The sequence below is a fragment of the Lutjanus erythropterus genome, chromosome 8, assembly GCF_056507025.1.
Source record: "Lutjanus erythropterus isolate fLutEry1 chromosome 8, fLutEry1.hap2, whole genome shotgun sequence".
NCBI classification, from domain to species: domain Eukaryota; kingdom Metazoa; phylum Chordata; class Actinopteri; order Lutjaniformes; family Lutjanidae; genus Lutjanus; species Lutjanus erythropterus.
In genome coordinates, this window is record NC_139324.1 from 30,669,962 (window position 1) to 30,684,895 (window position 14,934).

Here is a 14,934-nt window from a genome sequence, read left to right on the forward strand (position 1 = left end):
TATTTAATCTAATAAATGATCAATGATTAATCAACTGTTAGTGTTTTCAACTATTGGTTAAGACAAATGCACATAATTTGCAGGTCTAGTTTGAAGAGGTGACTGACCACTGAGCAGCAGAACAGGAGTTTGTAATTTGAGTAAATTTTAGACTGAAGATTTGCAGAAACAGAAACTCTTTGATTGAATGGCTGTTACTGGATGATCCGTTAAAAAGTAACTATTACTCTTGAGTAGTTTTTGACAAGAAAACTTTGTACTTTCACTTAAGTATTTTGCTAAACACTCATCTCATGATGGAGATCCACAGCAGGAAACTGTGACAGGAAATGAGACAATAATCACAAAAAAAGAAACACAAAACAGCTTTTTGAAATACAATAATTTATTAAAGCATCTTTAAATTCTGATATAAAACATTTTCTGATTTTTCTTCTTCAAAACAATCAGAAATCTCAGAAATACAGTCATCGTCAACGGCAAGATCAGTCTCTGGTGTGGCCGCCGGCAGCTGACCAGATCTCCTAGGTGAGTACGATTGGAGAGCGATGGAAGACAGTGATGCAATGTGAGGTAAATACTAAGCTCATTATGTTTGGACCATGAACTATACTGTAGGCCGACTGGCGTGGGCTGCGCTCCTTTGTGTTCATTTACAGTGGAGGAGCGGACGCGTCCTCAGGTTAGCGAGATAATACGAGGAGGCGAGGGCACGCACGGAGGTTATTTTATGTTGACAAAAGCTCAGAAACAGGGCGCAAAGTGGAGAAAATCAATAGTAAGTCTATAACAACCTCTCTGCGTCTAATCTTCTCTGTCCCTGAATGCACAAATAAAAAGAAAAAACAAAAGTAGTGGGATAACTGCATCAGTACATTTCACCTCGCTCAGTCTGCTCATACTTCAATAAATAAATACCCCACCCTCACACGGCCGTCGACATCGCTGATAAAAACACAGTGAAAACAATCTTTAGACACAGACGGACTTGGTTCTCAAAACACAACGTTTCAAAGACAAACCCTCGAGCCAGTACACAATCAGACAGCTCTACACAAAGTATCTGTTCTGGCTACAAATAGTTTGACCGACTTTAGACATCAGTTCCTTAAAAGGGAACACTGGACTGCAGAGGTTACAGACGCCGCAGTGGTTACTCTTTTTGTTTGGTGTGTTTATTTATTTGACTCAAAAGGGACACAAAATGCACCAGTGGAAGCCGTAACTACACTCTTAGAAATAAGGGTTCTGCAAGGGTTCCTCTTGAAGGGTGACCCAGAACCAGTCGCTTCTGAAGAACCCTTTTTTTTTTTTGGAGGAAAGAGTTCTTCAAGGTGAATGAAAACCAACACTGTTCCAAGATTTTTAAATAAAGTTTTTTGTTTGAGTTTTTCTGTAACTGTAACAGATCAATAAAGATCAATATAAGATCAATAGAATGATGGATGACAATAATATACGATCTGTGGGAATGAGTGGTTCTTTAAAGAACCCTCAGAGGACAATAGGGTTATAGGTGAAACCCTTGGAAGATAAAAGGGTTCTTAGTTGAACATGATGGGTGGGTTCTAGATGAAACCTTGGTATAAAAAGGGTTCTCAGTAGAACCCCCCTTGGGTTTGATTGAGATGAAACTGTGGAATATAAAAGGGTTCTTGGTAGAACCCTGTGTTAGCACCTTCAGAAGGTGGAGGATTCTGGAAAGAGCCAGAGAAGGTTCTGGGTAGAACCATCTGGTGGAACGCCATGTGTGGGTTCTGAAACTGTGGAACTGTGGAAACCTCTTGGGTTTGCTTGAGATGAAACCCTTGGAATATAAAAGGTTCTTGGTAGAATTATGTTCTTTTTAGCACCCTTAAAAGATGAAAGGTACTGGATAGAACCCATAGTGAGGGTTCTACTTGGAACCATGTTGGTAGAACACCCTGAGTGGGTTCTAGATGAAATCCTTGGAATATAAAAGGGTTATTGGTAGACTACCTTTTGTGTGAGTTCTAGATGAAATGTCAGAATATAAAAAGGTTCTCAGTAGAACCTCCTGGGTTTGGTGGAGATGAAATGCTTGGAATATAAAAGGATTCTTGGTAGAACCCTGTTCCTGTTAGCACCCTTGCAAGGTGGACGGTTCTGAACAGAACCCCCAGAGAGCGTTCTGGGTAGAACCATCTTGGTAGAACCTCGTGTGGGTTCTAGATGAAACCCTTGGAATATAAAAAGGTTCCTGGTAGAACTCCCTGTGCGAGTTCTAGCTGGAGGTCTTGGAATATGAAAGGGTTCTTGGTAGCACCCTTAGAAGGTGAAAGGTTCTGGATAGAACCCTGAAAGAGGGTTCTGGGTGGAATGATAATATCACAGAGGGGCACTCTGTTGAACCTCTCATAGGAAGTTCTGGATGGAACCTTTCACAGATGGTTCTAGGTGTAACCCTTTATGTTGGGTTCTAGATGGAACCCTCTGTAAAGGTTCCAGGTGGAACCTTTATAAAAGGTTCTTCTATGGGGACAAGCAGAAGAACCCTATATGGTTCTAGTGAGAACCTTTATTTCTAAGAGCGTACCACTGACGGAGATATTAAACACCCAACATGTTTATTTCATCCTGCGTCTGACTCTGTTAGTCCAGAGGAGCTAAAATAAAAAAGTAAATAAGGCAATAAGAGGGAGAACATCTCCCTGGGACAGTTCTATTACACATGAACCTGAGGGAACCTCCATCCAGGAGAACATTCATCACAACGGGGCGCAACATCTGTAGAAATAACACTTGAATAAAGGTTTGTTTGCCATTCTTTTAACTCATTTTACAGAAAATGAACTCTTGGAAATCCTTTGGGTGTCGTCTGTTTTGAATTGTGAGACGGGGCGTTTGGTGGAAGAAGAGAGTGCAAGTTCTGTCTGGTTCTACAGGATATTTAAAGAAAAATCCATGACAAGATACCTGAAGTACATTTCAAGTAGGATGTGAGAAATGACCAGTGTAACTAATGAGCGTGAGTGACATGTTTGGAGGGAAGCAACACTGTAAAGCTTAAAATGGTGCAAACGCTTCAATGATCCCATTTTTTTTTTTTTTTTTTTGCCACAAGCAGTAACAACATAAACTCGTGTCTCTATAGAGAGGAACCTTTATGACTGGAGTCTATCGAGTTAAAAGCTCTGAAACACCAAGTCTGTCCAAGTGTTTTGATCCTGTCTGCGTCTTCTCTCCATGCTTGTTTTCCGTCAGCTGTCCTGTAGCGAGCGAGTACGGCCCGTGTCCCGTCCGGTCCATCACCTGATCCAGTTGCTTCCGTAACTGGACACGGACTTCACACTGCAGCGCTTCTTCACGATCATGTTTATGTAGGCTTTCATGATCTTCGTGATCTCTCCCACCTGGAGAAAACACACGGATGAAAACACACGGTCAGCACAGAAAATATAAAATAAAATAAAAAATAAAATAAATATAAATAGTATAAAATAAAAAACTTATACTATACTATACTTACCTACGTATCTCATGTCCATTACTTTACGTATGAAAACTTATATAACATACTTATTTTAACAAAAGCATGATCTTTTCCTGAACTTAGCAAAGAAGACTTTTTTCCCCAAAACTAATCAAAGTAGATTTTGTTTTTAATATTTATCATTGCAAACTTAACTGCAGAGCCCTGAATGTGCACAAATGACACTAATCAGGTACCTACAGCGTCCTACAGTGCAGGGACACTGAACCAGCTGCTGTATTTGACAAGTTGGGAGTGAGAACATGTCGTCTCTAAACATTATCTGGATGGTTTTTGTAAAGCTGAAACTGTTTATAATACTTTGTAAATGCTTAATAAATGCTTTGTAGTATTTCACCTTTAAACATTATTTGGATGGCCATTATAAAGCTGCAGCTGATGTTTATAATGGTTAATATTTACTGTGTAGTCCATCTATTAACATTTGGTTGTTACCTGAAGTAAATGAGTGTTACCTGAATGTTTTGTACTTTCTTCTGATCTGAAATCCCTCGCACAAACATCCACAGAGAAGATGACGTACCTGTGGCGTTTCAAAGAACATTTCTCTCTCGTCCACGGTGATCTTGTAGGTGCAGGGCTGCGGGGCGCCAAAGAAAATGATGTGCTCGTACGGAAACGTCTCCAGAGGCTTCGGCTCTCCTCTCTTGTAGACGGACACATTTTCAGCGCTCACACTCAGCCAGAGGTCGTGAGGGAAGCCTCCTTCTTTGCACTGTAATAGACATATAAACACAAAAATAATTAGACATGGCATATTTTTTTATACTTCTTAGTTATGTGACAGAAAAACAGAAGGGAGACATCTAAGCCACGAGATTTACCTCGACATCAAACAGCGTGGATCCATATCCTGGCCACTCTTTGATGATGGTCATGTACTTGAGCATGGCCTGATGCTGGTCCAGACCCGTGAGGCGGGACCACTTCTCCACGATGCTCGCTCTGGTGGCGGACATCTCCTCCTTTATCCACATCTCCAACATCTGCTCCTCCTCCATGCGCTGCTTCTTCATGGAGCCCGTCTTCAGCCCCCGCCGCAGGGTCCCGTCCAGGAAGCTGGTCCTCCGACGCTCCAGAGTTTGGCCGGACCCCGAGGCTCCGCCCACCTTGGTGAACTGCAGGATGCGACTGCGCAGGCGGCCCACGGGGTAGACGTTTTCCAGGCTCCAGGTGACTCGTGATTTGTCTCCGTGTAGAAACTGCAGGCGCAGCGCGGCCAGGTGCTGCAGGGTCTCCTCTCGGGAGGGGAAGTGGCCGCGGGTCAAACTCTCGTGGGCCTGAAGAGGACAGAAAGTCACCTTTAGCACCAACAACTGCAACATGAGATGAAAAAGATTTTCAATGAAGAGTAAAACACACCTGCTCAAACATGAAAGCAAACTCCACTCCTTCTTTAGGCATGCTCTCCACATCCAGGAAGCAGTAGAGTTTAAAATAGAGTTTCCACTGGCCGTCCTCCTCACCGTCCTCGCTGCCAGCCAGTCTGAGGGGGAAGGACACAAGCCTGTCACTTACATATCTACAGGTGTGCCTCAACAGGTGTCCTACGTAACAGGACGCTCAAAGGGGTAGTTTGGATTATCTGAAGTGGGGTTGTATGAGGTAATTATCTATAGTCAGCGTGTTACCTACAGGAAGAGATTTTAGCCAATAGTGGGGAATTAATGAGTAAAGACGACTTATAATAACTTTAATAAGGCCCTGATATTAAGCACAGATATCTTGAGCCTTGGATAAAGACCAAACAGCTTTTGTGACACTGATGTTGTTGCCATTATAATACAGCGCCCTCCTGTCCTGTCTAGTCTCCTGATCATATGTATGCGTTTTTCTATTGTATCTTTAGGCTTTTGGTATGGACTGTGCCCATGTGCACAAGATCTCCATCGACATATCTGTCGTTTTAAATTCATATATTCAAGCACAATCAACTGAGACTCCTTGAATTTATTCTTTTGTTCAGTAAAGCGAAGATTGGATTATTCATTTTTCTCCATCAGCCAACTAAAAAAAATCAGTATCAGTTGAACTGTGCACTATATTTAGATATTTTCACCGCTTTATCTTGCCGTCAGACGGCATTTTCAGACAGAAAACTGCAATTATATGAACCAAATTTTGCTCTCTCCAAAGCAACCAAATTCCAGAGGCAAAATCAGTCATTTTACCTCACAGAGCACAGGAGTTGCTGGACTACCGCTGCCTCGATCTGTTTGGCTGTTTGAGTGACGTCTGTGTTTTAAAAGGTGAACTTGAATTTACTGAAGTCACACAATAACAGAAACAAATTAATAGATCTAGGCAGCGGTAGACCTGCAGCTCCCTGCTGGAGAAGGATGCCTGACAAGCAAGGTAAAGTAGTGAAAATATTCTAAATATAGCGAGTTTTTTGTTGGTCCTTTTCTACGTGGCTGAAATATGTTTTGCCGCTGACCTTTGTGTCAGCAGTACAGTTGTTAGCTTCCAAACTTTGGGTGTGTCGACTGGCATGTACTGCAGGTAATACACTGATTGTGGATAAGTATCTTATACAACCACAGTTCAAATAATCCTAACTATCCCTTTAATCAATAATCATAATTTCAAGTATTGGTATGTTATAGATAGTAATCCGTGATCGTGTGTAACATACCTTTCAAATTTAGCCAAAACGTCAGCTACAAGAACCCTGCTCTCCACAGCTCTGTCAATAGTGTTGTTGTGTTCAAAGAGTGCAAACATGTTCCTGCTGTCCTCCATGGCCAAACCTCTGATTAGCTTCTCCACCACCTGTCAGAGCAAGACAAGATCGCAACGTGTTAGTGCGTATTCGTATCAGACAAAATATCTGTACAAGAGATTGTGAGAACAAGACGTGATCAGAGGTTTAAAATAGCCGATGCGGCGATGACCGCAGCTCGCTCACCTCTCCAGCGGTGGTGTGTGAGTTGATGGAGATCTTGCAGGAGCCTCCTCCGTGGCAGTACACTGTGGTGGTCATTTCCTTTCTGGTGAGCAGTGCCATGATTTCCTCTTGAGAAGGAACAAACTCTCTGGTCTTGGTCTTCTTCAGCGACTCGCCGATGAAATGGGCGAACAATTCGATCTCTGTACCGGGAAACAGCTCCTTAATCCTGAAAACACACAAAGACAACAAGGCGGTGAACTAAAAGTCTCAACCGGCTGTAATCAGTAGCTGTAGGATGAATTAATGGCACACATCGCACCTTTTGAGGTGAAACTTGAGGTAGCGTAGGATGCCTCGGCTGGGCAGGAAGGTGCAGCTCATACAGGTCAGGAGGTGCCAGTGGGCGCGATTGGCAAGACTGTTGGGGTGCGGGACGTGATTGGTTTGTTTGATCAGCTGACAGTAAACCTCGTCTCTTAATGGCTTCAGGTCTTGACAGGTCTGCAGGATCCCCTGGATGATTGGTACGGGGTCAGACACTGCCTCCATCTCCTGCAGAGAGTTGAAAATCTTCACGGCCTCGTCCTGCAGGCTGGTGTAACCCTTCTCCTTTTGCACTGCGAGACAGAGACAGACAGAGGATTTGATTTGAAAGCACTTTCTTTATGTCATACCTGCCTTAAATAATAATATGATTAGAATAAACTTAATTTATATAGCAGTTTTTTAAGAATAATACAATACAATACACTTTACAAATGAAAATAAATCCTGAGATGCCAATAAAAGGATAAAACAAGGATACTCTCACAAACATTTTTAAACATAACATATTTAAAAGAAGCTAAATACTTAGTGTGTCTAAGTTTGGTAGGCAGAGAGTTTTTATGCAGGTGATTTTTTTTTTTTGTCAGGATGATTTTTCCAAGTGTTTGTTGTTGTAATACTGATTTTGACCACAAGAGGCTGAGGTGCTCCACTAACACATAACTTGCTAACACACAATATACTGTATGCACCTTGTTCATAGTTCCTGGAGAAATTAAGTCACCTGGAATAAAACATGAATATCCTTTACCACTTTACAATAAGAGTACTCTTGTAAATTATTTACAAATGGTTTATAATTATTAATCAAGTTGTAAGCACTTCATAAATCATTAATAAGCTTTCAACACATTAGATAAAAAGGGCAACAGTGACCCGTTGCTTGCGTTTGCTTGCTTGTGTTTTAGTGGTGCACTTCAGCCTCTTGAGGCCGAAATTTATATTACAACAACACACACTTCTGACAAAAAAAACCCAAAACCTGCCAAAATCTTATATTTAATCTGTACTTCAGTTATAAATACAGAAGGAAAAATTATTTAGATTAGACTTAGAAAACAAACAAACAAAAGATACGAGTGCTTTTAATGTTTTCCACTGAACAATGAAAATATAGTATGTTAGTTTCTAAGGGTCAGAAGTTAATAACAATAGCTTGTTAAATCTATCTGCAGGTCAGAAAACTCACAGTGGATGCTGACATCTCCATATGGCAGAGGTAGAAGAGGGGAGTGCAAAGGATGCTGGGTATATCTCAGGATGGGATTCCTCCAGTATGTCTGCTCCACGGCCTCCACATTCAAACTGCTCTCCTGGACAGAAAGAAAACTGGGTCAGTCATCTTAAAGTAAAGCGATCATGAGTTATTTTTAAGTGGACCGAAGTTTGTGTTTAAGGGAGTTATTCAAGTCAGTTGAGAAAAAAACAGAGTAGAAATATCAGTGATGAATAATATTAATTCAGTAAAGCTCAGAAAATAAGTCAAGACTTGAAGGAGATCACGGCACACACTTAGTGAGTACAAATACCTCACTTTACTACAGTGTGTGTCCCTGCCAAAGGTTTGCACGACTGTAAAGAATTGGAGTTAAAATACCATCAGTGCCCATATGTTAATGAAATATGATGCAGAATTACTCGTGAAACTATTTTAAGCAGATTTAGTGACATGTAGCATAAAATCTCATCGCGAGACATTGCACAGGTATTAGCATGACATTAGCAACCTAGCCACAACAAAGGGAGAAACAGTCAGGTGAACTCTTAAATACCTTGATGTCCCTGATGAGCTGTTGTGTTGGCGTTTCGATGGGAACTTTGCTGTCTATCGCTCCCTGTATGGCATTCGCCCACCGCATGGCTTCATTCAGCATTTTGGTGTAAAGACGGTAAGAGTGTTTACGTCCATGGACAATTATATTCCAGTAACCTGGGTGAACAAAGCGAAGAGTGATTAGAGATAAAAACAAGTCACTGGAAGAGTTTAAGACAGGAATATTTCTCCCCAAAAAGTGGTCAAACCTGAAGAAATCGGGAAGAAACCCTAACCCTAACCCTTGTAAAAGGTGAATCATCCACATAGGAAGCATTTTAAGATGGATTAAGTAAAATACAGTTTTTCAATGAAAGTTAAGGGACAAACTCATTCCAGCTGAGTTTTATGATGCATCTCTTCTTTCGTTCCCTCCAGTTGATCTGTTGAAACAGTTTGCCAGTTGCTGCCAGACAGTCTGGCTTCCTGTGTTGCTGTCCGCTTTTAAATCATGTCTTGTTTTCCCACATTGCTCCATTAACTTAGTGAAAAAGTTTTTCTCAAAGAAGGAGAGTTTCTCTTCTGAACCATCATGTGTAAGCTAACTAGGCTAACTAACGTTTAGCTTGCTAGTGAACAATGTATTGTTTTAACATTTTAGTTTAGTTTAACTAACAATGATACGTTTTGTTATTTTTTAACTAGCTGGTGAACAATGTAATGTTATGTAACTTTTTAGCAATCTAGCAAACAATGTAACAATTTGTAAACTTTTTATGTTGCTAGAAAATACTGTAAGGTTGTGTTAACTTTTTAGCTAGCTAGAAAACAACATAATGTTTTGCTAAGGAATACGGAACAGCTGAAAGTTTTCTGCCCTCTTTTACACTTCCTTGGTCTTGACAACACTCTTTTTGTTTATTTATTTATCCATACTAATTAAACTCTATTCAGTTTACGTCAATAAATTCGAACTTAGCAACTAAATGGTTTTTAATCATGCAAAAAGATGACTGAGATTAATGTTGACCATGTACTGACCAGTGTCCTTGAAGACCTTCTCGTCTGGCTGCACCACAGAGCAGAGACTGTTGAGGACCAGAGTTCCCAGTTTGGAGGCGCTGCGCTCAGACGACTTGTAATAATCCAGAGAGTTAGTGGTGAGAACAAACCAGCGCTTCTTCAGCTTCAGAGACGTGCTTTTGGCTCCAGACTTCATCTCTTTATGTAGCCAGCCTGAGAGAGGAAACACATGATTTAAAGAAGATAAAATGATGCTTCTCTTCTTTATTTCCTTTCAAATAAAATCAACATATTTTCTTTTTTCAGTGCAGAATCAAATCAGAAATTTGCACACATAAGAACATCAAAAAACTCTGGTGTGTTTCAGTGTGACTGACCTCTGACTAAGAACTCCTGTCCGTCCACCCTGGAGTCTCCCTTGGACTTCTGCAGCAGGCCGATCCAGTGGTGCATCTCCTCAGGTGTGTCTGTGTTGCAGTGGATCACCCGGTTAGCCGTGATGATCACAAACGAGTTTGGCCTGCAAAAAACAGAACACAAGCATGTTGTTATTAGACCGTGTTTACGCTGTCATACCACTTAGACTGCAGTTTAATAAATACTTGAACATCTTTCGTGTTCACTGGTCGCTCCTCACCTGTCAGGGTTGTCTGATGCACAAACAGAATCAATCAAGCCCACATCTAGTGTGCCCTGTGCAGAGGAGAGAGAGGTGAAGAGAAAATGTTATTAGCTGTTCGTTCATTTACAAAGACCTTCCTTTTGGGTTTTCTCCAAGAGATACTCAAGTCAATAAAGCTGCATTACATTTCCATCATTAATTGACCTTGTTAACTAATCCAGACACAGTAAACGTTATCACCTGCTACTCAAAGTTTGTCTTTGCAGTTCCCCAGGTTTTTAAAGGGTTTTTATAGCACATTTAATTTCCAAATCTGCAGATGCTTTTAACTGCATTACAGTCATTTAACATCCTTCCATAAATGAACAATGATACACCATTGTGTGTGCATTCTGCTTCTTCTTCTTAAGTTACTATATAACCAAAATCTAGACCATCATACTTCATCTGATCCAGTTACATGGTCCATTCATTACTGCTGAGAACTGGCGTTGAGGCTGGGGGCCCCGGCGGCAGAGAGGTAAAACAGCACTAACCACTGCATTCTTTGGGTTGGCCTGTTCATGGTGCATCTCCATGAGCTGCTCCGGGCTGGCGCTGTGGACCCGACTCAGCACATTGAACCAACCACTGGACAGGGTGAGAGGGAGGTCAGGAAGTAAAAGTCAGCAAACATGTAATTGAAAATTACACCGTGAACTTCCACTGGCAACCACAAGGGGGAACTTTGTCTCCACACATCAGTTTTACAGAGGGATGCTGACAAAGTAAAACACTGCTTACAAAACAAGCCACAGTTAGATGATAATTTTTATAGAATATATAATGTACCTGGCATCTTCTGGAGTCTCTGCATAGATGTGGTAGGTCCTCTCCTCGGTCACAATGTTCAGTGCATTCTCCTTCTCGTGATTGTCCACTATCTCCCTACAGAAAGACCCAAAGCAGACCATAACTTAGTGAACCATACACAGCTCTGTTTTCTTTTGTATAATAATAATTAGACCAACAAAATACAAACCTAATTCTCAAAAAAGGTTAGATGTGTCTGAGAAAGACATTATGTGGATGGCAACATATATCGCTCCAAAGCTTTCTGCATTAATGGGCCCTTCACAGATGTGACAGTTACTCATGATGCCATGGGCACTACACATCCCCATAGCATATTTTTTTTGTCTTTTATACCTTCAATTTGTAGGACGGCTGAAGATATGGCAGGAATGCAGGAGAGAAAGTGAGGGAATGACATAAATGACATGGAGGTGGGAGTCAAACCCACGGCCTCTGCAGAGGACACACAGCTAGAGGACATGGGGCGAGTGCTTTACCAACTGAGCCACCAGGATGGAACAGGATGCAACAGATGCTAGCTTTTGAGCCAGAATTAGCTCTGATAACAATCTGGATGGTCCTTTTCCTCTTTAGCCCGGAGGACAGGACGGCCATGATTTCTGAAAACAGTCTGAAATGTGGACTCGTCAGACCACAGCACACTTTTCCACTTTGCGTCAGTCTGCCTCAGATGAGCTCAGGCCTCAGAGAAGTCTGCAGCATTTCTGGATGTTGTTGATATATGGCTTTTACTTTTCAAGGTAGAGTGTTAACTTAAATTTGTAGATGCATTTTTCCAAAGTGTTCCTCACCTCATGTGTATCCTTTTTACAATCATGTGGGTTTTTAATGCAGTTTTTAATGCAGTGCCACCTGAGAGGTCAAAGGTCACGGACATTCAATGTTGGTTTTCAGCCTTGCCCCCTACGTGCAGAGATTTCTCTGGCTTCTCTGAACCTTTTAATGATATTATGGATTGTAGATGGTGAATTTCTTGCAATTGTATGTAGAGAAATGTTGTTCTTAAACTGTCGAACTATTTGCCTATTCAGTTTCTCAGAATCCCATCCCTGTTTGTGAGCGACTGAGCCTTTCAAGGATGCACTTTTAATACCCAATCATGATACTATCACCTGTTACCATTTGACCTGGTTACATGTCGAATGTTCCAAACAGGTGTTTTTTGAGCATTGTACAACTTTCCCAGTCTTTTCTTGCTCCTGTCCCAACTTCTAAGGAACATGTTACAGGCATCAAATTCAGAATGAGTTCTTATTTACAAAAATACAATAAAATTAAACGGCTTGAACATTAAATATCTTGTCTTTGCTCTGTAGTCAGTTGAATACAAGTCAAAATGATTTGCAAATCATTGCACTCTGTTTTTCACATCATCCCAACTCTTTTGGAACTGGGGTTTATACACGAATGAAAGAAAACCATGAATTTAACTCAAATGACTGAGAACAAGGTCTTACTTGGCGGAGCAGACATCAATGGTTCCTTTCAGCTTCTCCTCGCTGTCGTTCTCGAAGTACATGAGCTTTGACTCCCGCAGAACGAACCAGCGCATCTTCCAGTTGCGCCGAGACAAGGTGGACATTCCTCCCCCTTTCTTGTACAGCCAGCCGGATTTGAGGGAGTCCTGCTTGGCCCGAAACCACATGAAGGTCTCATCCTTCAGGACACACCAGCGACGACGCCACGGGATCATAAGACCACCTGAAAGAGGGATGAAGAAAGGATGTTTATTTATGTTGTCTCACCAACACCCACGCATATATACATGCGTCTCTGGCAACAAAAAGACAATACATCAAGAACAACAACAATAAACTATATGAGACAAAAATAGACAAGACGAGACAATGTAATTACTAAGACCTACATAAAGAAAGCAAACGAGCAAGAACCACAGAAAGTCTGTCGGACGTTTCTAAAAGTGACGAAACAAACATATAAGCTGTGTTCAGCTGGGCGCAAATCATCTGCATGCCTGCTGGGCAGTGATTTGGTAAAACTACTCACTCTTCATGTAGAGGTAGCCGTGGAAGTACGGAGGCCCGCTGCCATTCAGCAGATTCACTCTCCCATTGGAAACTTCCTCATCTGTGTCCACATAGCCATCGTTGTCCTCATCGCTGTCAATGAACTGAAACAAAAAAAAACCCCCAGAGGATTTATGATTTTAAAAAGCAATTCAAGTAAGCAGCAAGAATACCACGTTTAAACATCAAAATCTGCACATTTGCTAAGTTTTATCAAGAAAGAAAGTTCTGTTTTCATTTTCTGAAGACTACAGAAATTAAGATTTTGCAATTTCAGCATTTAAATCAGTGCCCAAAATCTGTCTGACGTTGCTGTTACTGTGTTGTCTATCAACCGCACCATAAAACTGGTACACACACACACACACACACACACACACACCCTGTTTTCCCTTTGACATTTTGCTGATCTGACAGGGTCTGAGCTCTCTGTCTGACTCGCAGTATCTGGGAATAGATTCACATGCTCATCAGCAGAGCCAAAACAAATAATTGCAACAGTGTTTTGCTGTGATCCTAACATGAGCCGAGTCTTGTGATGGATTCAGGCTTTTGCACAAGCACGCTGAAGACTGTGTGCAGTGTAGGTGTCGTTGACTCAACGCGTGGGAAGAATAATACTCTCGGAGGAAAGCTAGGTGTGTGTCAGTGTGTGTGTGAACAATGGCTTCCGTTAAGATCTGACACACACAATTACAATCAACCCTTCCTCAGTCCCGTGCCTTTTGGGACCTCGGTCAACTTTCTCCTTTCCTGTTTCCTGCACTTAGATATGCTACGTGCCAGGCTCGTCTATTTTGAAAAAAAAAAAACACATTTTAAAGATGATTAAAAGATGTTATATATAGAGACACATCTTCGTCATCCAGGTAGCTAATGTTAGTAAACAGTCGCTAACTGGGTAGGGAATAATTAACGTTAATCAGTGAGTTTGCCAGTTTTTTGCTCTGCAGCCAAGCACTAGCTAATAGGCTAGCTAATGTACAGCAATTGTTAGCTGACTAGTTACATCCGATAGCTAATGTTAGCAAATCAATAGCTAACTGGCTGATGAATGATTAATGTAAATTATCTAGTTAGCTAGTTTTTTTTTTTGCTCTGCAGCAAAGCACTAGCTGACTAGTTAGTTAATCTACATCAAGCTTCGTTATTTTTTTCCTCAAGATTTTTCTGCCTCGCTCCGTCCTACTGTGATTAGCTAGTACTTTTTGTCTCAACAATGCACCCTCTCTCTGAGAGCTTTTCTAACATTATTAAAGGATCTAATTTAACCCAAACCATGATCTTCTCCTCACCCTGCTTAAGCAGTTTTCGTGGCTAAACCTACCCAAGTACCCGTCTTGCATAAATTTAACTAAACTGTGACTGAAAATGGAAAATAATTTTAAACAACACTGTGAAAATAATAAGTTAACTAAATCTAAAATAAGTTGACACTGATCTTCACATAGGACACACACATCGGACTCCTGGCTGTGTTTGATCCACCACAGCCTCCTTAATAAACTTCTCCCAACTGCCAACATCTACACAGGCACTAACAGCCAATCACAGCACAGCAGGCCTGCACAGTTAATCAAAATTTTAGCAAAATTGCAATATGGCTTTCTGCAATTTTCAAATCACTGGAGGTACAACATTTGTTAAAGGCAAAATGTGTGTCGAAAAAACTCTAAATCAATGAATGTCATGAGGGAGAGATGTCAAATCAGAGTCTACAGACTTAAAAACATCTTCATTTGGTAAAGATTCAGTCAAAATAATCGCAATTAGATATTTTTTCAAAATTAATCAGCCCTACAGCACAGAACAGTAGACAATCACATTAATAATGAGCTATATAATCTACATCAATTGTTAACTAGCAAGTTACACCTGATAGCTAATTTTAGTCAAAGAGAAGCTAACTAGGTAGATAATCTA

The 14,934-nt window shown here is 41.0% G+C and overlaps 1 protein-coding gene across 1 annotated transcript in view; it reads right to left on the reverse strand.

Annotated features, from left to right (window-relative positions):
• Positions 1-367: 367 nt before the first annotated feature.
• myo10l3 (myosin X, like 3) overlaps positions 368-14,934 on the reverse strand; it is a 98,582-nt gene continuing 84,015 nt past the window's right edge. The window contains exons 26-41 of the mRNA XM_084725266.1: positions 12,992-13,115; positions 12,442-12,685; positions 10,961-11,056; positions 10,666-10,759; positions 10,145-10,200; positions 9,885-10,027; positions 9,526-9,720; positions 8,504-8,661; positions 7,921-8,044; positions 6,724-7,021; positions 6,423-6,630; positions 6,150-6,286; positions 4,877-5,000; positions 4,339-4,794; positions 4,038-4,229; positions 368-3,374 (exon numbers count right to left, since the gene is read on the reverse strand). Of these exons, the coding sequence (XP_084581392.1) occupies positions 3,270-3,374; positions 4,038-4,229; positions 4,339-4,794; positions 4,877-5,000; positions 6,150-6,286; positions 6,423-6,630; positions 6,724-7,021; positions 7,921-8,044; positions 8,504-8,661; positions 9,526-9,720; positions 9,885-10,027; positions 10,145-10,200; positions 10,666-10,759; positions 10,961-11,056; positions 12,442-12,685; positions 12,992-13,115 (2,754 nt within the window). The 3' untranslated portion in view covers positions 368-3,269. The remainder of the gene's footprint in view (positions 3,375-4,037; positions 4,230-4,338; positions 4,795-4,876; positions 5,001-6,149; positions 6,287-6,422; positions 6,631-6,723; positions 7,022-7,920; positions 8,045-8,503; positions 8,662-9,525; positions 9,721-9,884; positions 10,028-10,144; positions 10,201-10,665; positions 10,760-10,960; positions 11,057-12,441; positions 12,686-12,991; positions 13,116-14,934) is intronic.